Below are 24,698 nucleotides of genomic sequence, written 5' to 3'. Positions count from 1 at the left end.
TGTAGTTGACATACTTACATCAGACACTGTTGTTGACATACTTTCTACAGACACTGTAGTTGACATACTTACTAAAGACACTGTGTTTGACATACTTACATCAGACACTGTAGTTGACATACTTACATCAGACACTGTAGTTGACATACTTACATCAGACACTGTAGTTGACATACTTACATCAGACACTGTAGTTGACATACTTACTACAGACACTGTAGTTGACATACTTACTACAGGCACTGTAGTTGACATACTTACTACAGACACTGTAGTTGATATACTTACTAAAGACACTGTGTTTGACATACTTACATCAGACAATGTAGTTGACATACTTACATCTGACACTGTAGTTGACATACTTACATCAGACACTGTAGTTGACATACTTATTACAGACACTGTAGTTGACATACTTACATTGTAGTTGACATACTTACTTCAGACACTGTAGAAATTGAAACACCTCGGACTGTATCCTAAAGGATTGACCACGGAAATAGTCCATCATGGCCGACCAAGGAGATGTAACAACCAAGCGATATGTTAGATCAAAGACAAAATGAGGGGTGAACTATTACCACCTTTTAGTGTTAGTGTTATTTTTTTACTTGATTTTTTTTTTAAATTTAGATATAAAAAAATTAAAATGGTGAGAAAATGGATCAAATAAGGAACTAAATGGAAATGTCATTTAGTTTAAGTGGACGGGGTAGGTCTGCTTCCATTTGACATCTGCTGATATAGTGAAAAATAATTTTGGAGCTTCAGTGTTCAGTGGCAAATATTATGAACACAAATACTGTATTTGCTTTCTTTGAACTACAAATAATTATGAAGCTGACTGTACTAAGATTGATAATATGTTAGACTTTCTAAACTCAGTATATTTTTAAACTTCACTATTTATCATTAGATGTCTTTAACCATTGACATATGGTTTATATGCCCGTGCTAAAACATACCTCTTCTTCAAATATAATCTTTGATTGTCAGTGACATAGTCAAATATATTAATTCATCAATATTGTAGTGGGAGTAATGGTTACCATCAGCTCAATGTAGGCACAATTTGATGCCAGTTTACTTATATAGCTCTGCAACTAATAGATCATCATGATAGTGGTCTATCGAAATGGGTTTGAACACGTAAACAAAGACACATTTCTTTCAAGGTTAAATTCTATAATATCAACTGGTGATGGTGGTGGTGCAGTAACATAAAAAATGCTTACTTTTTTGCTGTGCCCATGAATGGCAGACATTTAATTTTTTATCTGATTGTTTTATTCAGAGGGCAGTATGGTACCAATGGTGCGGCTGGCTCTGAACTCCTGGCTTGGTCTAATGACAAATGGCAGATGAGGTAATAGTTGTGCTATTTTCTTTATAAGCACAATATTGCAGCAATCAAGTACTGGTTTTAGCCGGAATATACCTGCGTGTTTGATTTTTAATCAATTCTTACTTTCGGTGTGAAAATTAAATGTCATTCAAAATATTAAAACAAAGCATTAAAGCTGCTTCCTTACAGATTGACATTTCTTCTCGGTCATTTCTCAGAAGCCTTTCAATTGATATCAAAGCAGTAAGGGAGGTGACTCTTAAAATAAAATCTACAAAAATAAATGGCTTAAAGCGATAGTGATTGTTTGGCAGTTTTTCAAATAATTGAGATCTATTATATTATGCGTTACCCTATATGACCAAATTGAAGCAATTTATACCAAAAATAGCCGATTCTGAGATATAACTTTTAAAAACTGTCAAAACTGCCGATTTGAGAGTGACTGACACTAAATCAATTGTTCTCTTAAACGTTAGTATAGCTTTAAGCCATAAATCACCGATTTTCGAACTTGAATATGAATGCTGATCTTTTGTCAACAGTCTAACATCACTGGTTTACAGTCATTTGCACAATGATATCCTCATTAAAAGACAAACATAAAAAGGTATCAAAACAGTCGATTTGTGAGGATGCAGCTTTTAATTGGTGTGGCACTAAAAATGTTGCGATTACTTTTCAATGTTATTGTACAGGCTTTCGAAATAATTAATGTGAATTCGTATTCCTATTATTTCTGTTGTATTTCATGATTTCTATTTCAGACACTGGCAGGAAATAAAAAATGCAATGCTACTGAGGATTAACCTGCAATACATGGAATACATGTAAAACAAGTGAAATGCCAAACCTGTAAGGGAAAATAAGTGCAAAATAGCATTGGCAGGCCGAATAAAGAAGAAATACATGTGTTCAGTTCAATTTTAAAGACTTCAGAAAGTCCTTTAATAGGGCACATCCTTGGAAATGCCATATTGTGAACAGGGCTCTTTAAAATGTGAAAATGTAAAAGTGGTCTAGGATAAGCTTAGGTGTCTGCCTCAAATCCAAGATTGTGGGTTCAAGCCCCATATATATGTAGCATGACATGTAAATTTACAGATACCTTTTTATTTTATTGATCATGGGTTTATTTCCTTAAATGATGTAATAAAAGCTATTCTGAATTTCCTTGTTTGTGTTTGAAGAAAACGTGTTGAGGTTTTGGCATGGCATAAGTGTCATCATCATTATTGTTGTATGAAAACTAAAAATTCAAACAATGTTTTAAAAACCATAAGGTCAAGCCAAGTAACCAAAGAGATATAGAGACTAAAAACCTAAAACAACATAGACTTTTAGCAAAAATAGCCTTAATATTTAGTGCTGGGGTAACCGTTTTGGAATGGTTTGCCTTACTTATCACTAGGTGTTTAAGCTAGTTAATAAGCGAGCCTCTATTTTTTTTTAGTTTCACAATAAAAATACAATTATATGTTATCTATAATTATATCTTATATATTTAGACAAAAAAGTGCATATATATATATATATATATATATATATTACTCTGTCTAATAGTTATGCTTTAGTTCTCTTATTGTGAATTTACATGTAAGACTTGGGCATTTAGTATTTTCTTAATGGTGATTTAATTTTGTATTGGCAATTCAAAGTATAGATTGCTGAAAAGCTTAGTAACCTGACTAAATATTTTGTTTAAGGCTTTTATAATAAAATGTTCAATTGTGTATCTATCAGTTACTCTCTTGTGTTTGTTTAAATAAAAACGTAAAAATGCGTTTTACTCAAAGATATGAAGAGTAATTGATTAAGACATATATAATGTGTATGGAAAGTTTTAATGAGTGGATTTATTCACAGCCTATGAGGAAAAGTGAGCTCTACGTGGAACATGATCTGCCGTCATCAAATACTATTTGAATACAAGTCAAGTTCTGCCAACTTAACTAACTCGACGTTTTTGCCGCACTCCCACGCACTTTGTATGGTGCATTACCCGTTGAACTTACAAGGTGGCTAGTCCACACCACACCCAACCCCACAGGACTGGTCACAAAAAAATTGTTCAGTTTGCATCCCGAACTCAATAATGCTGAAGCAAAGGCATGCATGGAAATCAACTGATAAAAGTAACTGGGCACCTTGCTCATTCCCACCCCATCACAACAACCCACAAAGATATGCACAATACAATCAGTGTTTTTTACAAATCGAATAGTAATGTTGTTTTAATGGCAAGGAAAACTGAAAAAATAAGCAAACTATTACCTAGAACTCACATTTCAAAGGGTAATCCTACGCTGATTGAGAAAATGCTGACATTTAGCCCACACATGCATTTAATCAGCTGTATTAAATCATGCATGCCATGAACTATGTTCATTTCGATTACTGTCAAGTACATTTTCTGTGTGCTCAAGATTTTTCTAGTTGAAACAGTGTGCTTCAGCTATAAAAAAACAACAACATCTAAATACTTAAATGTAAACATACTTTTATGTTACTATGGATAACTTCTCTTAAACAAGCACATATTACGTATCAACACAATCCATTCTCTGGTTGTTTATTTCAACACAATGGGCATTCTTAAAGTGAATTGAAAATGGTGTTAATCGCCGGCGGCCTAATCGCACTTTCGTATATCCTTACTACCAAATACGAGGTCTATCTCGAAACTTTTAACGATTGACACTGTAGATGACTTTCTTGTTACAGACAAGGAAAGTTATAAACTCTAGATTACCCTTGTTCATGAACAGTTAGGTTTATATTCTAAATGACATTAGATTCTAAAGGAAAGATGTAAACCATTTGATGACCATAGCTCACTCAAGGCATAAGTTATTCCCAAGGGTGATATTTGTATCGTAGGTTATCCGAAATCCTAATAATTGGAGTGTTTACCCTAGATGAGCATATATGATACAAAGTAAGTTCTTAACCCCAGATGACCCTAAATTATTATAGCAAGGTTTATACACCAGATGACCCAAGATCATTAAAAGCAAGTTATATACCCTCTGTGGTCCAAGATCATATAAAATAAGGTTTTTAAACACGGCTTAAACCATTATATCATTATAAGCACGGTGTATACCCTTGACCCCAGATCATAATAATCAAGGTTAATACATGTACCCTTGATGACACTAGATCATTAAAAGCAAGATTTATTACCCTTGGCGACCCTTGACCATGAAAGGAAAGGTATATACTCCAGATTACCCTTGTTCATTTAAAGCAAGGTTCATACCCTTGATGACAATAGATCCTAAAGGAAACATGTATACCCTTGATGACCCTAGATCAGTCAAGGCATGGGTTATACCTAATTCGTCCCTTAGGTTATTCTAATTTATTATAAACAAGGTTTATACCCTAGATTACCATATACCATAATAAGTAAGGCTTATACTCCCGATGGCCCTAGATCATAACAAACAAGGTGTTCATCCTAGATGACCCTAGATCATAATAAACAAAGTGTTCATCCTAGATGACCCTAGATCATAATAAACAAGGTGTTCATCCTAGATGACCCTAGATCATAATAAACAAGATGTACGTTCTAGATGACCCTAGATCATAATAAACAAGGTGTACGTCCTAGATGACCCTAGATCATAATAAACAAGGTGTACATCCTAGATGACCCTAGATAATAATAAACAAGGTGTACATCCTAGATTACCCTAGATAATAATAAACAAGGTGTACATCCTAGATGACCCTAGATCATAATAAACAAGGTGTTCATCCTAGATGACCCTAGATCATAATAAACAAGGTGTTCATCCTAGATGACCCTAGATCATAATAAACAAGGTGTATGTCCTAGATGACCCTAGATCATAATAAACAAGGTGTATGTCCTAGATGACCCTAGATCATAATAAACAAGGTGTTCATCCTAGATGACCCTAGATCATAATAAACAAGGTGTTCATCCTAGATGACCCTATATCATAATAAACAAGGTGTACATTCTAGATGACCCTAGATCATAATAAACAAGGTGTTCATCCTAGATGACCCTAGATCATAATAAACAAGGTGTATGTTCTAGATGACCCTAGATCATAATAAACAAGGTGTTCATCCTAGATGACCCTAGATCATAATAAACAAGGTGTTCATCCTAGATGACCCTAGATCATAATAAACAAGGTGTACATCCTAGATGACCCTAGATCATAATAAACAAGGTGTTCATCCTAGATGACCCTAGATCATAATAAACAAGGTGTTCATCCTAGATGACCCTAGATCATAATAAACAAGGTGTACATCCTAGATGACCCTAGATCATAATAAATAAGGTGTATGTCCTAGATGACCCTAAATAAATAATGTGTACATCCTAAATGACCCTAGATCCTAATAAACAAGGTGTATGTCCTAGATGACCCTAAATAAATAATGTGTTCATCCTAGATGACCCTAGATCATAATAAACAAGGTGTACATCCTAGATGACCCTAGATCATAATAAACAAGGTGTTCATCCTAGATGACCCTAGATCATAATAAACAAGGCGTTCATCCTAGATGACCCGAGATAATAATAAACAAGGTGTACATCCTAGATGACCCTAGATCATAATAAACAAGGTGTTCATTCTAGATGACCCTAAATAAACAAGGCGTTCATCCTAGATGACCCTAGATCATAATAAACAAGGTGTACATCCTAGATGACCCTAGATCATAATAAACAAGGTGTTCATCCTAGATGACCCTAGATCATAATAAACAAGGCGTTCATCCTAGATGACCCGAGATAATAATAAACAAGGTGTACATCCTAGATGACCCTAGATCATAATAAACAAGGTGTTCATTCTAGATGACCCTAGATCATAATAAACAAGGCGTTCATCCTGGATGACCGTAGATCATAATAAACAAGGTGTTCATCCTAGATGACCCTAGATAATAATAAACAAGGTGTACATCCTAGATGACCCTAGGTCATAATAAACAAGGTGTTCATCCTAGATGACCCTAGATCATAATAATCAAGGTATACATCCTAGATGACCCTAGATCATAATCAAAAAGATGTTCATCTTAGATGACCCTAGATCATAATAAACAAGGTGTACATCCTAGATGATCCTAGATCATAATAAACAAGGTGTATGTCCTAGATGACCCTAGATACTAATAATAAACAAAGTGTATGTCCTAGATGACCCTAAATAAATAATGTGTACATCCTAGATGACCCTAGATCATAATAAACAAGGTGTATGTCCTAGATGACCCTAAATAAATAATGTGTTCATCCTAGATGACCCTAGATCATAATAAACAAGGTGTATGTCCTAGATGACCCTAGATCATAATAAACAAGGCGTTCATCCTAGATGACCCGAGATAATAATAAACAAGGTGTATGTCCTAGATGACCCTAGATCATAATAAACCCTAGTAATAATAGGATTGTTTATGAATTCTAAATGACCTGTATCATTTGAAGAAAATGGTATATAACCTATATGATCATATATCATAAAATAAGATGTATATAACCTAAAACAAGAAAGGTTTATACGCTCGGTGATCGTAGATCATAATAAACAAGGTTTAACAATAACTTTCAGGAAACCTTTGTGTAGTTGCCTGTAACTAAATGCTGGCCTGACATGTTTGAAAGGTCATGGGTGACTTCAATATAAAGTTTCTTATTCTGTTAAACATTTTTAGATAAGATGCCAAAAAAAATACCCATTTTGAAATTCAAAAATCAGACCCCGTTTCTGCTTGTTGTCGTTCAAATCAGCTTCTGGACTCGGAAGCGAAGGGTTAAACCAAATAGTAAACATTTCCTTTGTACCCAACTGCGTCTGCTTGGACGTCACAATATACATACACATACATAAATAAGTCAATGTTAAGCCTTTTATATGGTTAATTAAACCATCCTGAAGTACGCGTGCGAACTGATACCTGCATAAATGATTTACAACACACAATCCAATTACTCTTTAAAGCCGTCAGAGACGGATGCTCTTCGAATTATTTATCATTCACCATCAATTTTACACGAGGCGAAATGTAATGAAAATGTCATTGCGTCTCCATCAACATGCGTTCTTAATGCAGTAATCGCACGGAAGGTTTTTCAGGGAACCAACCTTTGTTTCTCATGCATCGCTTTTATTTCTTCAAAACTGTCTGCAAATGCGTTGTACGCTGTTAATTGATAAATGACTTTTTAAACATGTAATAAACTGATAATAACTTTTGATCGATTTTGTTTGACATTGCTGTAAATGGGAGCATTTACTTGTTTACAAAATTAAATTCAACGGAAGTCACATGGGTTCCACTGGGAACATGTAGGACGTGATACGAATGTGGCGGTAGCCTGGGAGCCGGCTAGCGATCCATGTGTTCACGTCACCCCCTGGAAAGGCAGCGTGATGGATAGGCCAGTCGATAGGTGAGCAGGAAAAACATCGCCCGGGTAATTATTACCCACGTCCGGGGAACGCTCGCTGCCTCAACAGTATTTATTGGTCTCTGAAAGGGAAACTGGAATCAAATCGCTTGCAAGATCGCTTGCTTATTGCACGTATTTCCCATTAAGGGAAATCGAAATTATTATTTTAGTTTCTTGGTATTGCCCTGAATGGGTCGTTGATAACAGTTGAACTAGCTGCTATTGAAAAAACCCATAGAGTTGTTTCGTCAAAGTGGGAGTGAATTACCAGAAGCCTGCGTGGTTCTAGTGCTTTCCGGAAATGGCGATCAAAGGCTTATGCTCATGGTGACAGAAATCGTAATCTGTTAAAATCCCTATATGGCTGTTCCACCTTTCAGTTTTGCCGAAAGAGGCGAATAAAGTATCTGGATTATAATAAAATGCAGTCCCAAATGGTCGCCTTACGGGAATAACATAGAACACTTCTATCAACTATCCCTCTGAAATTAATTAGCATCAAACAGGAATGTGCTGGTCTGGTAAATTAGGTCCTCTCCTAGATCATTGTGCACTTGAACATACTGATTCCAGTGCTTCGTGCATTCTGAAAAAGTACATTTCCACTCTGTCTACGAAGCCTAATAACCGTTAGTTTTATTGATAATTGAATTAATATGGAAAGCAAATGCCTTGTTAAAATGTCGTGTGCTGTCAACAGTTGACAGGAATGCCAGTCTGGTGAGTTCTGCCGCTGCGGCGTAGAATTTGATAGATGGGGAAGAGGGACTTTCACATTGATTTCCGTATAATTGAAGATTGTTTTGTAACAAGTGGGTGTTTTATAGGATTGAACTGAATGCGATTCCTATTTTCCAATTATACATGAACGAGCATTACAGATTTTCTAGTCAGGTAAACTTTTTCTTATTTTAATTCTGTGTCTCGCCATTGTTTAAACGCTAAACTATTTGTTAATTTCAAAATTGACGACCCGTGTGTTTACATACTGTCTATATATTCCTTTTGGTTATTGAGTATTATTTTTTATCTTTCGTATTGAACATATGTTTCTCGTATATCTTTTGTAGTTGCAGCAAATGTCACTCCAAATTTAACGGCCTTTTAATATGCGTATTTATTTGTACTTCCAACATTACTTCACTTAAACAAATTTTGAAAATTCTTTATAAACAATAGTGACCCACTTTCGAACAATGATCGAATTGAGAAGTTTGTTATCACATAATGATTCTTTGTTCTGTAAACATGCCTGAAAGTGAAATGCATGCTTAATCAGGAAAACGTCAGAATCGATCATCGACTTTATATCGACGGGTAAAAAAATCCGTCCAAACAAAGCTTGAGTGTGGTTAAGATAACAATCAAAGCGATGAAGCCCATATTAGTTTACTTGTGCAAACCCAAATAATTTAATAACTGATCCTAATGATTTCTACTTTGGGTGGCTTTTCGGAAATTTGATACATTGTTATGTATCACCGGTAGAAAAATACTACATTTAGCAAACGGCTGGAGGAAAGTAACAAATGTAGCCTTAATTGAAGGCGGTGTAAGATTACCAGGTCATTCTACATTGGGACAGTCAAATCAATTAACATCAGCTTCACCTTCAATGTTAGAAAGGTGGTTAAAGAAATGTGAGCTAATGCATTCACGAGAAAATATTACTTAAGGCTCTTTATATAGTTATTGGAAAACATACTAGTATCTTTCTCGGAATAAACTGCAGGAGTATGATTCCCTTCATAGTTGACATCCCACTTGTTGCGACACTGCTACCTCTCTCGGACAATATCCCCGCTGTACGGGCTTATTGGAAACCTATCGGGAGCAACATTAGCTCGCAAATGGACTTTCTAAGTTAATTGTTTCCAATGTCATTCCATATTCCATACACCGTGGTCAGTTAAGACAATTATTGCTTTAATATTCTACTGGAAGAGCAACATTTGTTTTGTGCGATTCGGACACATATTTAAATACTAAAGTGGATGAGGATTTTTTTCTAACGGATTAATTCGTATATGCTATCATTCTTTAATAAACATACAATATAGTGGATGAGCGATGTATTCAACCGTGTCATAACTAGGTAAGCATGTTGTATTCTCTTGATATTCGTATCATTTTTACGGAAGGCGTAGGGTAATATCAATACGTCCTTAGTGATAGAGAAACCATAGCGAAGCACAGAACATAACCGAGTAGTCGTTAGATGACATGAATAAAAATATGAATGTTTTAGAAATGGCTGAATGAATGAAGCGAGCGAGCCATTTTTATCATTAAGACTTTAACTCAGATCATCTAACTGATTTAGAATACAACATTATTGCCTGACGCATTGTCAAGGCAAAACATCTGGCGCAGGGATTGTGTATCTGATGAGTGGCAGTGGGCGGACCTTTAAACACCCGCGAAAGATGAAATTCTTAATGAGTAAGCCGAATAATTAATGATTGCTTTAACATTTGCAATTTCATTGGCCGTGAATGGAAGTTGTATTCTAAACTATGAAAATAGTTGTCATGCTTTTAAACTGATAATTGGCACCTGGCCCCAATATAACAACAGTACTTAAGTCAAATACCAATCTCAATCTAAACTCATTTTACCACATAAAAGTACAGTGTGATTACATTTTAATAGCGCATTTTCTCATAGAATGTGAATGTAATCGTTTACCTGTATTCCAAATAAGAATAATTCTAGGGTAGATCATGCACTTTAGTATGTGTTCAAAAGCAATGTATCCGACGTAGCACGTTTTTACCAAAGGTTTTAATCAACATATGCATTGAGAGAATACGGTTTTAAAAGGGCTAAAACAAGACATAATTTTGAATCACTTTTCATGTTACGATTGAAGTTTGACTTAAGCGTAATTGTGATATTGGAGCGTGGTAGACGTGAATCACCTGTGTATCATAATTCTCCGTCAAAAATCATAAACAAATATTCATTGATTCCGATCATTTCCAAATGACAAGAATATAATTGAAAACCACGGTCTATATATAATATTAATATGCCGTAGATTTATATATTAAACGAAGTTGTATGATATTAAACTTCATGGCATGCACCTTCTGTACCAAACCTTACCGCGGTTGTTACTCTACCAATCCTTTTCACGGTCGTTAATTTTATACGCAAATCGAACAAGGAAGTATGTCGTTAATAACATAGAAATAGTTTACAGAATAATAGATGCCATCTCTTGATTACACTCAAAATCAATTTCCGTGGAGAAAACATTTAAGCCACGATGAGTTCATGTTTCCATTTTGAGTAATTTGTTTAAGGCCAATTCAACACATTAAATTTAACATTGTAAAATGTTGTCAGGGACATTACAATTGATATACCTTTTTCTCTAATTTTAAGTCGACCAACTTTTGGGACCATGTAGAAACAACATTCGCACTTCAGATGGTGATATTTTGTACGATATAAATATCATTAAAAAATATGTTACACATAAACACTTTAGCTTTGAATGAAAGTGATGAAAATAATACGCTTTTTAATATATTGATTACTATATATTTCATTGTACAAAAAACATACTTTTACAGAAGAATGATACTAGAGTCTCTCAAATTCATTACTTTTGTGGCCTGATGCTATGATTAAAGCAGTTCGTTTTTTAAGTCAACGTCAGAGTCCTGCCTTATTTGTAAACCTGAAAAGTGCCCAGATCTAATTAGCTTGATTAGCGAATATTTCATGACGAGAATACATGCTTTCCAATGTTTCAATGCTAATCAGTCCTCCAGCTATACTATAGCACGCTAGGCTGAGGACAGACCAACTAAAGCACGTGCTATCTCCCTTGTGACTAGTTGAATATATCAAGGGATTAGCGCAAGACCGTGCAAGTCCGCAATAAACTACTAGCGGGAATTAAAGTAACTGCGTTGTGCAAACACACGATACCGATAGTGTATGTGTGTTCGGCACGATACCGATGCTGAATGTATGTTTTGCACGATACCGAGGCTGAACATATGTTTTGCACGATACCGAGGCTGAATGTATGTTTTGCATGATACCGAGGCTGAACATATGTTTTGCACGATACCGAGGCTACATTGAGTTCCACACGATACCGATGCTGAACATACGTTTTGCACGATACCGAGGCTGAATGTATGTTTTACACGATACCGAGGCTGAATGTATGTTTTGCACGATACCGATGCTGAATATATGTTTTACACGATACCGAGGCTGAATGTATGTTTTGCACGATACCGAAGCGACATTGAGTTCCACACGATACCGATGCTGAATATGTTTTGCACGATACCGAGGCTGAATTTATGTTTTGCACGATACCGAGGCTGAATGTATGTTTTGCACGATACCGAGGGTACATTGAGTTCCACACGATACCGACGCTGAATATATGTTTTGCACGATACCGAGGCTGAATTTATGTTTTGCACGATACCGGGGCTGAATGTATGTTTTGCACGATACCGAGGCTGAATTTATGTTTTGCACGATACCGGGGCTTAATGTATGTTTTGAACGATACCGAGGCTATATTGAGTTCCACACGATACCGGAGCTGAACGTATGTTCCTAGCGATACCGAGGCTGTATGCAGAACAGAGCAGAACACATACACGATACCGAGGCTGTATGTTTGTTCCACTGGATACCAAGGCTGTATGAATGTTTCACACCATACCGGGGCTGAATGTATGTTCCGCATCATACCGGGGTTGTGTGTATGTTCCTCATGACACCGTAGTTGTATATATGTTACGCATGACACCGTCGGTGTATGTATGTTCCGCATGACACCGTAGTTGTATATATGTTCCGCATGACACTGTAGTTGTATATATGTTCCGCATGACACCGTCGGTGTATGAATGTTCCGCATGACATCGTAGCTGTATGTATTTTCCGCACGACACTGTGCCTATTTGTATGTTCCGCACTCTAACGACCCTGTATATATTTTAGGCACGATACCGAGACTGTTTGAATGTTCCGCACTATACCGAGACTTATGAATTTTCCACACGGTACCGAGACTGTACGAATGTTCCGCACGATACCGATACTCGATGAAATTTCCGCAATATACCGAGACTGTATCAATGTTCCGCACTATACCGAGACTGTATGAATGTTCCACACTATACCGAGACTGTATGAATGTTTAGCACGATACCGAGGTTGTAAGAATGTTCCGCACGATACCGAGACTATTTGAATGGTCCGCACTATACCGAGACTGTATGAATGTTCCGCACGATACCGAGACTGTTTGAATGTTTCGCACGATACCGAGACTGTTTGAATGTTCCGCACGATACCAAGGCTGTATGAATGCTCCGCACGATACCGAGGCTGTTTGAATGCTCCGCACGATACCGAGACTGTATGAATGTTTAGCACGATACCGAGGTTGTAAGAATGCTCCGCACGATACCGAGGCTGTTTGAATGCTCCGCACGATACCGAGACTGTTTGAATGTTCCGCACGATACCGAGACTGTTTGAATGTTCCGCACGATACCAAGGCTGTATGAATCTTCCCCACCATACCGAGACTGTTTGTATGTTCCGTTTGACACCGCAGTTGTATGTATGGTAAGCACGATACCTAGGCTGTATGTATGTTCCGCACTTTAACGACCCTGTTTGTTTTTTCCGCACTATATCGAGGTTGTATGTATATGCCCCGCTATACCGAGGCTGCGTGTATGTTACGCACGATACCAAGACTGTTTTCTGTTCCAGACCCATTATGCTGCTGCTGCTCCGAGTGTCAAAATGAGTTCTCCACCACTGATCTTCTGTTGTCTACTGCTAGCTGCGGGTAAGCCGTATACACGCAAACACAATTTATTAAAAACTCATTTTAAATGTGATTGAGAATTATGTATCAGAAGCACTGTCTTTAAGACATATATACGTTTCAGTATGTTATGTTGTGTATGTTTGTGGGAGGATGGAAAGACTGCAGATCAAAATATGTAAGAACCTTGATCTTATTTGCACACAAAAAGAAAAAAACAAAAACAAAAAAACAAACATCAAAGGTGTTTTTTTTTGGAAGACGCATTTATAGTTAACATTTAGACATTATTGTGTCCAGTTTTCGAACGACAAATTATGGCTTAAGTCAGTTTTCGGGTTACTATTCATGTATAAGACCTGTTATTCATCGTTTAAATTGATTTTCGAACGACCATTCATAATTGAAACCTAATTTCGGATGACCACTCATGGTTGAAACCTATTTTTGGACGACCAACTACAGGAACACGAGGTGATGTGGTTCCTCCATATTATTTCCTAATCAGGTGGCCGGATTTCAATTCACAATTCATTTTTTACTAAAATGTAACTTCCACTTATTATGCCCATGTGAAATCAATACTTTCGAATAACATCTAATTTTGGTTAGTTAGTTAGTACAAGAGACAAATACATGTTCCGTTATAATAATGATATTTTAAACGTCAATTCCAAGTCATCTCTTTTCATAAATCATTTTCTTCTCAGTAAAGATGAATCATATCCAAAACTGTAATATGACCTGTTTATAGACAGTCTTGGTCAATACCTCCATCGACGAATCAAACTATTTATCATATTCACTGGGCTTTTATCATAATCCTAACGTAAATATAGTGTCGTTATATTAATAAATTAAAAGTTTTTTGTCCGGTTTGGTTCTTTGTTTTCTCTCGATATACTTATTATTGTGTATGTAATTCTATGAAATGATTATGAAGCAAGCTATTTCAAGCATATGTTATAAAATATGAGGCTGTAAGAGTCGGCCTCAGCTGCTCTCTCGTATCGCGGTAAATGCCACATTTGAGCAGCAGTTAAAAGCACATGCATATTTAAGAAGCTTAAAGACGACCACCTTCGCCCTTTTCCAAATATGTATTGATCCAAACCCCTTTGAGCTGAAATGAACAGTACTCAGGAATCTACACAAGCACAGTAAAGCCCCAGTCACCCCAGAAGGCGACTTCACTATAAATGGATAAATGGTTGACAATCGCAAGATCGCTACAGGGTTTCAGGGCGGGAGGTCTGACTGTAAATGCAGTTAGGTTTGCACTCATCTATATAGTGCACAGAAGCAAGTAAGAGGGGGAAAGCATGCAAAACATCATGGCAGCAACTACATCACCAAATTAAAACCGCGACTGTATTGCGTGTTTCAAGCCCCCTTACCGTCACGAAACAAATTGACACTCATAAAGAGATTTCGCAGGTCTTTAAATGGTTTCGCAAAGGTCGGTACAACGTCTCTGAGAGATCACGAAACGCAATCGGTCACAATCAGTTTTTCGAGCATACAAAAAAGACTAGCTGCAACCGATTTGCTTGCTCAGAGGTTCCATCGGTCTCCAAGAGATTTCTAAAATGGTATGGTTCAAACAATACTTATTTCATTAATTTGTTTTAAAGATACGATAAGTTTAAGCATAATCAAAGAATTTACTGTACTGCGCTTCTGACTATGCCTAGCTTCTGTGGGGTTTTCTTATATCAGATTGGTCTCCACTGTGTGGAATGTTGACACTTTTGCAACCTTGAACAGACCTATCTGTGATTGATCATTGATGTGGGAGTGACCGACCGTCGCTTCATCGGAGACTTGTATCTAGATTGTAAAGTGGTTTCCTGTTGTGCGCGGATCATTTATCGTTGAGTTTACAATATGTCACCCACTCAGTTTTCATTTCACAATGTGTCTTGTATGTATTTATGACTTAAACTGCAGTATTTTCATTTATTCATTGCTCATGTAATAATTACAACTGCGTGTTCTGCAGTTAACTATCGCTGAATAATCGGCGATCATATTCCAAATACGGGCCTTGGATTTATTATCTCTGCACGCAGAGTAAATGCTACTGTTCTGCTTCTAACATCTTGACAAAAGAAAAAACAACAACATGATTTGATTCTAAAACACATTTTGATATACCGTGACTATGTTTAGAACGGTGATCGATATGTTCTAAGCAAATCGCCGTCTCTGCGGCCGATAAGTTGAATATCAATCACCGACAACTAGAAAAACCTATCGCTGAATGATTAGCGATCATATCCTAATTCCAAATACGGACACAAGTGGTTGCACCGGTCTCAGCGGTCGCCAGTCTGTCGCAGATTAAATCATTATTGAAGAGGTCACATGGCAGGAGCAGTGTTGGTATGGCAAATAATTAACTATGACGTTGTTTTGAGAAACGCAACAAGAGGCACCGAAAAAGCAGATTACATTTATTTAGATTTAGATATCGTTAACTTCAAATGTCAGGGTACCGCCGAGGAAATCCTTACTAAAGCAACCTTGGAAGCATTTTCAAACATAAAAGCAAACCGCTAAAACCGATAATAGAAATATAATAGCATACGCTTGATATTCAAGCACTCGACATACGCACTATATGCAGACAAAATAAGAACCTACACTGAACAGTTCTGGTTTGAGAATAGAGCATTAGAAACTTTGGATTTTTTTTCTGACATTTATCGTTTACATTGTGTCACAATAGCAGTTTCATGTCTTCATGGTTTTCAAAAGAAGTTGTTGCGCAAACAATACGTGCACACACACATAATAGCGTGTTGTAGCATAATAAGAACTTCAGCGATGGAGCACGCTATATTGAATATTTGACAAAGTAATTTTATAACTTTAGAGCCTCTAGTGCTCATATCTTCGTAAATTGTTAGTGCTATCATCTTCGTAAATTGTACGTGCTATCATCTTCGTAAATTGTTAGTGCTATCATTTTCGTAAATTGTTAGTGCTCTCTTCTTCGTAAATTGTACGTGCTCACATCTTTGTAAATTGTGCGTGCTATCATCTTCGTAAATTGTTAGTGCTATCATCTTCGTAAATTGTTAGTGCCCTCATCTTCGTAAATTGTTAGTGCTCTCATCTTCGTAAATTGTTAGTGCTATCATCTTCGTAAATTGTTAATGCTCACATCTTCGTAAATTGTTAATGCTCACATCTTCGTGAATTGTTAGTGCTCTCATCTTCGTAAATTGTTAGTGCTATCATCTTCGTAAATTGTTAGTGCTTTCATCGATCTTCGTAAATTGTTTGTGCTCTCATCGATCTTCGTAAATTGTTAGTGCTCTCATCGATCTTCGTAAATTGTTAGTGCTATCATCGATCTTCGTAAATTGTTAGTGCTCACATCTTCGTAAATTGTTAGTGCTCTCATCGATCTTCGTAAATTGTTAGTGCTCTCATCGATCTTCGTAAATTGTTAGTGCTCACATCTTCGTAAATTGTTAGTGCTCTCATCGATCTTCGTAAATTGTTAGTGCTCACATCTTCGTAAATTGTTAGTGCTCTCATCGATCTTCGTAAATTGTTAGTGCTCTCATCGATCTTCGTAAATTGTTAGTGCTATCATCGATCTTCGTAAATTGTTAATGCTCACATCTTCGTAAATTGTTAGTGCTCTCATCGATCTTCGTAAATTGTTTATGCTCACATCTTCGTAAATTGTTAGTGCTCACATCTTCGTAAATTCTGAGTGCTCACATCTTTGTAAATTCTGAGTGCTCACATCTTCGTAAATTGTTAGTGCCTTTGTTAATTATTAGTGTGCCTATGTTTGTTAATTGAAAATGTGCATACTGCATTTACACAACTTTATGTTAACCGATGTACGAGCACATTCGCACGTATATATATCTGCATTTAAGTTTGTAAATGAGGTATGCAACGTTTAAAGTAGATCTTATCTAATTTTTGCCGGTGATATTAAATTACGTCAGCGATTTTCTCTTATACACTTTTATTATATTAAAATGTATACTGGTATTGTTCTAGATTGAGACTTAAGAAGACTTGAGATTGTGCATGAACAAAACAAAAATCTTCAGAAAGTTAAGTTAAAACATGTGTTCTTTCGTACATGCGCGCCTATCTTATGTGTTGAAAGAAATACAATGCATCACCATTTTCTTTTCTTATGTCCCATGTCATGCTTTTTGTTTGTATACATGTTTGTATATTTGTTTGTATATTTGTTTGTATATTTGTTTGTATATATGTTTGTATATTTGTTTGTATATTTGTTTGTATATTTGTTTGTATGACGATGAGCTTTAAACGCTTGAATTAAAAAAAAGTATGTTCTGTTCTGCTAATAAACAATTCTGAATATGCCCATCTGTGGTATTTCTGTTGAAACAGAGGAATATGTGTTGTTTCAGTGTCATGTTTACACGACCTAGCCATAGAAACTAGAAGGTATATGAACATATTAAGACCGGAACGTAAATGCTTACCCTCTTACATGAATGTCATAGAAAGTGAATATCGCTTCTAGTATGTCCTAAATACAAAAACCTCCGACAGCAATACCTCAAATCTTATTACAACTCGTGGCCAAATCATAATAAATTTGACAATCTTATGTCTTCAACATTTAAGATTGGAAATGTTTTATGTATGTACTGACGAGACTGATATAAACTATGAAACCCTTTAACAAAATTTTATCCGAATTTGGCTCAAAAGAGTATGCAGGTTAAAGCAAAATTAGAATACCGAGAACGTTATAAGCTGCCGGACTGATGATTGCTTTTATTTTAAGAAAGGTATATTCAGTTTTCTATTGTTCCAATATCTTATTTTAATCGTAACAGAGCTGTTTAATTATTTTGATAATACAGCCTATAAAGAAGACACAGCGCAACTCAACTCCTACAACACACAAAATTAATACATGTTTCCCCTCATACGAAAAAGCGTTCAACAAAAACTAAACCAAAATTTTTGAAGATCAAAATGTTGGATTAACCAACCCACCCATTTTGTCTTGATGAGCGTCCTTAAGGTAAATCCATTTAAATAACTTGTCTGAAATATTTCAATTCACCATGGAAACGTTGTAACGTCATACAAACGTTATTGTTCTGGATAGAGATTTAACTGTGCATTTGCATCCGGAGATTTTGATTTGTTGATACTGAATGACATCGCGTCAACATAAATATTCCAATGATGGAACTATGGGGACACCTTTCTGCATAACGTTAGATGATTACACTCCGAAACGGAAATAAATAACCATCTTTTTTGTACTTTCTCTTCCACGATAAAACACTGATTAGGAGGTGTATACATCTCTCTCTCTCTCTCTCTCTCTCTCTCTCTCTCTCTCTCTCTCTCTCTCTCTCTATCTACAAATAAAAATAAAAGGAATTAAACGGAAGTGACATCACTGACATGACTATTATTTCGGTTTATCATAATTAACATAATAATCACACTTACATAGTATATATGTGTAATATTTATTCTGTATTTCAAATGGTGTTAACATCTTATATTTTCTATAATTCATTCGAGCCTCTACATTCCATCGTCTTTTTATGTACCTTAATATTTCTTCATGTTGTAAAATATTTTACATTTGAGATAGTTAACGTGTTTACTTGACTTGTTAATTATACCTAATAGTAGGATTGATTGCCTCTCCGTGCCCATACACCCTTTGTCGGCATCCTTCGTGAGATTAGATAAGGACACAGACATGATGTTTACACTTATTTCAACTTAAAAGTGAAATTTGAGAGGATGAGATATTGGTTCAATGTTTTCTTTCTATGTCGTATTGCGGACATTTTTGTATGGCATTTATAAAAGATGTTGCATTCAAGTGATTAAAATGTCACTTGGAAGTTCATCGAAGAAGCAGTGCATCAGGGGTATTTTTAATTGATAGCACCGAGTTAAGCGACAGGGGAGTTCACTAAGTAATAAAATGCGAGTAATGCTTGCCTACGTCCCAGCTATGACTGCCTGACTTGCACTGTAAAATCCTAACCATGACTGCCTGACGAGCACTGTGACGTAACAACCATGACTGCCTGACGTGCACTGTGACGTCACAACCCTGACTTCCTGACGTGCACTGTGACGTCACAACCATGACTGCCTGACGTGCAGTGTGACGTCCCAATCATGACTGTCTGACGTGCAGTTTGACGTCCCAACTAGGGCTGCCTGACGTGTACTGTGACGTCCCAACTAGGGCTGCCTGACGTGCACTCTGACGACCCAACCATGACTGTCTGACGTGCAATGTGACGTCCTAGCCATAACTGCCTGACATGCACTGTGACGTCCCAACCATGACAGTCTGACGAGCACTGTGACGTCCCACCAATAACTGCCTGACATGCACTGTGACGTCCCAACCATGAATGTCTGACGTGAACTGTGACGTCCCAATCATGACTGTCTGACGTGCACTTTGACGTCCCAACTTGGGCTGCCTGACGTGAACTGTGACGTCCCAACTAGGGCTGCCTGACGTGCAGTCTGACGTCCCAACCATGACTGCCTGACGTGCTCTGTGCCTTCACAACCCTGAATGCCTGACGTGTACTGTGACGTCACAACCCTGACTGCCTGACGTGCACTGTGACGTCACAACCATGACTGCCTGACATGCACTGTAACGTCCAAACCATGACTGTCTGACGTGCACTGTGACGTCCAAATCATGACTGTCTGACGCGCACTGTGACGTCCCAAATAGGGCTGCCTGACGTGTACTGTGACGTCCAAACTAGGGCTTCCTGACGTGCACTCTGACGTCCCAACCGTGACTGTCTAACGTGCACTCTGACGTCCCAGCCATAACTGCCTGACATGCATTGTGACGTTCCAATCATGACTGTCTGACGTGCACTGTGACGTCCCAATCATGACTGTATGACGTGCACTGTGACGTCCCAATCATGACTGTCTGACCTGCACTGTTATGTCCCAACTAGGGCTGCCTAACGTGTACTGTGACGTTCCAACTAGGGATGTCTGACGTGCACTCTGACGTCCCAACCGTGACTGCCTGACGTGCACTGTGACGTCCTAACCATGACTGCCTGACGTGCACTGTAACATCCCAACCATGTATGACTGTCTGACGTTAACTGTGACGTCCCAATCATGACTGTCTGACGTGCATTGAAACGTCCCATCTATGACTGCCTGACGTGAATTGTGACGTCCCAATCATGACTGCCTGACGTGCACTTTGACGTCCCAACCATGACTGCCTGACGTCCACTGTGACGTCCCGACCATGACTGCCTGACGTGCACTGTGAAGTCACAACCATGACTGCCTGACGTGCACTGTAACGTCCCATTTTGACTTCCTGACGTGAACTGTGACGTCACAACCATGACTGCCTGACGTGCACTGTGACGTCCCAACCATGATTGCCTGACGTGCACTGTGACGTCCAAATCAGCTCTGACTGACGTGCATTGTGAAATCGAAAAAAAAAAAATATTCCTTAAATAATATTCTATTCTGGGGACTCTGTTTTAAGGCTCATTAATAAGTCATGTGTCAAGAAAAAATCTTTGAACTTTATATAGCTTAATCTATCATAATGTGTATCAACAAAATCAGCATGATATATCGAACTATATATGGAAAGCAAACGATGCATTTTCATGCCACTAAATTTGTATTGTTAGCGTACACGCCTTCTACGTAATTCTCTCAATGTGTACGGTATTTAAAGCACGCATGACGCAATTAATAAGTTTACCTTTAAGGTGAAATCCATTAAGACATTAAATGTTATGCAGAAGGAAAATCGTAGAATTTATTTGATGACCTTAATGATTTTATTTTAAGCAGTTAAGAAGTTCCCACACGTCATTGTTGTACATCTATGACTTCCTGAAGAAGTTTCTAATGTAATTGCTGTAAATCTATAACATGCTGTAGGAGTTCCCACTGGTCATTGTTGTACATCAATGACATGCTGTAGAAGTTTCCACCGGTCATTATTGTACATCTATGACTTTCTGTAGAAGTTTCTTATGTAATTGCGTAGATCTATGAAATGCTGTAGTAGTTTCAACTGGTCATTGTTGAAGATCTATGACATGCTGTAGAAGTTTCCACTGGTCATTATTGTAGATCAATGACATGCTGTAGAAGTTACCACTGGTCACTGTTGTGGATCTATGACATGCTGTAGAAGTTCCCACTGGTCATTGTTGTACATCTATGACATGCTGTAGAAGTTTCTTATGTAATTGCGTAGATCTATGACATGCTGTAGAAGTTTACACTGGTCATTGTTGTAGATCTATGACATGCTGTACATGTTTCCACTGGTCATTGTTGTAGATCTATGACATGCTGTAGAAGTTCCCACTGGTCATTGTTGTAGATCTATGACATGCTGTAGAAGTTCCCACCGGTGATTGTGATACATCTATTGCATGATGAAGAAGTATCCACTGGTCATTGTTGTAGATCTATGACATGCTGTAAAGGTTCCCACTGGTCATTGTTGTAAATCAATGACATGCTGTAAAAGTTCCCACTGGCCATAATCGTAGATCTATGACATGCTGTAGACGTTTTCACTGGTCATTGTTGTAGATCTCTGACATGCTGTAGAAGTTCCCACTGGTCATTGTTGCAGATCTATGACATGTTGTAGAAGTTTCCACTGGTCATTGTTGTAGATCTATGACATGCTGTAGAAGTTCCCACTGGTCATTGTTGTACATCTATGGCATGCTGTAAAAGTTCCCACCGGTGATTGTGTTACATCTATGACATGCAGTAAAAGTTTCCACTGGTCATTGTTGTAGATCTATGGCATGATGAAGAAGTTTCCACTGGTCATTGTTGTAGATCTATGACATTCTGTAGAAGTTCCCATTGGTCATTGTTGTAGATCTATGGCATGATGCAGAAGTTTCCACTGGTCATTGATGTAGATCTATGGCATGATGAAGAGGTTTCCACTGGTCATTGTTGTAGATCTATGGCATGATGCAGAAGTTCCCACTGGTCATTGTTGTAGATATATGACATGCTGTAGCAGTTTCCGACGTTCATTTTTGTAGATCTATGGCATGCTGTAGAAATTTCCACTGGTCATTGTTGTAGATCTATGACATGCTGTAGGAGTTTCCACTGGTCATTGTTGAAGATCTATGACATGATGTAGGAGTTTCCACTGGTCATTGTTGTAGATCTATGACATGCTGTAGAAATTTCCACTGGTCATTGTTGTAGATCTATGACATGCTGTAGAAATTTCCACTGGTCATTGTTGTAGATCTATGACATGCTGTAGAAATTTCCACCGGCCATTGTTGTAGATCTATGACATGCTGTAGAAATTTCCACTGGTCATTGTTGTAGATCTCTGACATGCTGTAGAAATTTCCACTGGTCATTGTTGTAGATCTATGACATGCTGTAGAAATTTCCAATGGTCATTGTTGTAGAGCTATGACATGCTGTAGAAGTTTTCACTGGTCATTGTTGTGGATCTATGACATGCTGTAGGAGTTTCCACTGGTCATTGTTGTAGATCTATGACATGTTGTAGAAGTTTCCACTGGTCATTGTTGTAGATCTATGACATGCTGTAGAAATTTCCACTGGTCATTGTTGTAGATCTATGACATGCTGTAGAAGTTTCCACTGGTCATTATTGTACATCTATGGCATGCTGTAGAAGTTCCCACTATGTCATTGTTGTACATCTATGACATGTTGTAGAAGTTCCCACCGATGATTGTGATACATCTATGGCATGATGAAGAAGTTTCCACTGGTCATTGTTGTAGATCAGTGACATGCTGTAGAAGTTTCCGACGGTCATGTTTTTAGAGCTATGAAATGCAGTAGAAGTTTCCACTGGTCATTGTTGTAGATCTATGGCATGCTGTAGAAGTTTTCACTGGTCATTGTTGTAGATCTATGACATGCTGTACATGTTTCCACTGGTCATTGTTGTAGATCTATGACATGCTGTAGAAGTTCTCACTGGTGATTGTTGCAGATCTATGACATGCTGTAGAAGTTTCCACTGGTCATTGTTGTGGATCTATGACATGCAGTAGAAGTTTCCACTGGTCATTGTTGTGGATCTATGACATGCAGTAGAAGTTACCACTGGTCATTGTTGTGGATCTATGACATGCTGTAGAAGTTTCCACTGGTCATTGTTGTGGATCTATGACATGCAGTAGAAGTTTTCACTGGTCATTGTTGTGGATCTATGACATGCAGTAGAAGTTTCCACTGGTCATTGTTATGGATCTATGACATGCAGTAGAAGTTTTCACTGGTCATTGTTGTAGATCTATGGCATACTGTAGAAGTTTCCACTGGTCATTGTTGTGGATCTATGACATGCAGTAGAAGTTTCCACTGGTGATTGTTGTGGATCTATGACATGCAGTAGAAGTTTCCACTGGTCATTGTTGTGGATCTATGACATGCAGTAGAAGTTTCCACTGGTCATTGTTGTAGATCTATGACATGCTGTAGAAGTTCTCACTGGCGATTGTTGTAGATCTATGAAATGCAGTAGAAGTTTCCACTGGTCATTATTGTGGATCTATGACATGCTGTAGATGTTTCCACTAGTCAGTGTTGTAGATCTATGACATGCTGTAGAAGTTTTCACTGGTCATTGTTGTAGATCTATGGCATGCTGTAGAAGTTTCCACTGGTCATTATTGTGGATCTATGACATGCTGTAGAAGTTTTCACTGGTCATTGTTGTGGATCTATGACATGCTGTAGAAGTTTTCACTGGTCATTGTTGTAGATCTATGGCATGCTGTAGAAGTTTCCACTGGTCATTATTGTAGATCTATGACATGCAGTAGAAGTTTCCACTGGTCATTGTTGTGGATCTATGACATGTTGTAGAAGTTTTCACTGGTCATTGTTGTACATCTATGGCATGCTGTAGAAGTTTCCACTGGTCATTATTGTAGATCTATGACATGCAGTAGAAGTTTTCACTGGTGACTGTTGTGGATCTATGACATGCAGGAGAAGTTTCCACTGGTCATTGT

At 37.5% G+C, this 24,698-nt stretch overlaps 1 protein-coding gene across 1 annotated transcript in view; it reads left to right on the top strand.

Moving 5' to 3' along the window:
* Positions 1-9,656: 9,656 nt before the first annotated feature.
* Positions 9,657-24,698, top strand: part of LOC128243079 (proto-oncogene tyrosine-protein kinase receptor Ret-like) — a 96,311-nt gene continuing 81,269 nt past the window's right edge. Inside the window, exons 1-2 of the mRNA XM_052960594.1 lie at positions 9,657-9,900; positions 13,572-13,650. Of these exons, the coding sequence (XP_052816554.1) occupies positions 13,605-13,650 (46 nt within the window). The 5' untranslated portion in view covers positions 9,657-9,900; positions 13,572-13,604. The remainder of the gene's footprint in view (positions 9,901-13,571; positions 13,651-24,698) is intronic.

This window comes from Mya arenaria, chromosome 2 (assembly GCF_026914265.1).
Source record: "Mya arenaria isolate MELC-2E11 chromosome 2, ASM2691426v1".
In the NCBI taxonomy this organism is placed as follows: Eukaryota; Metazoa; Mollusca; class Bivalvia; order Myida; family Myidae; genus Mya; species Mya arenaria.
This window is presented reverse-complemented; position numbering and strand designations above follow the sequence as displayed.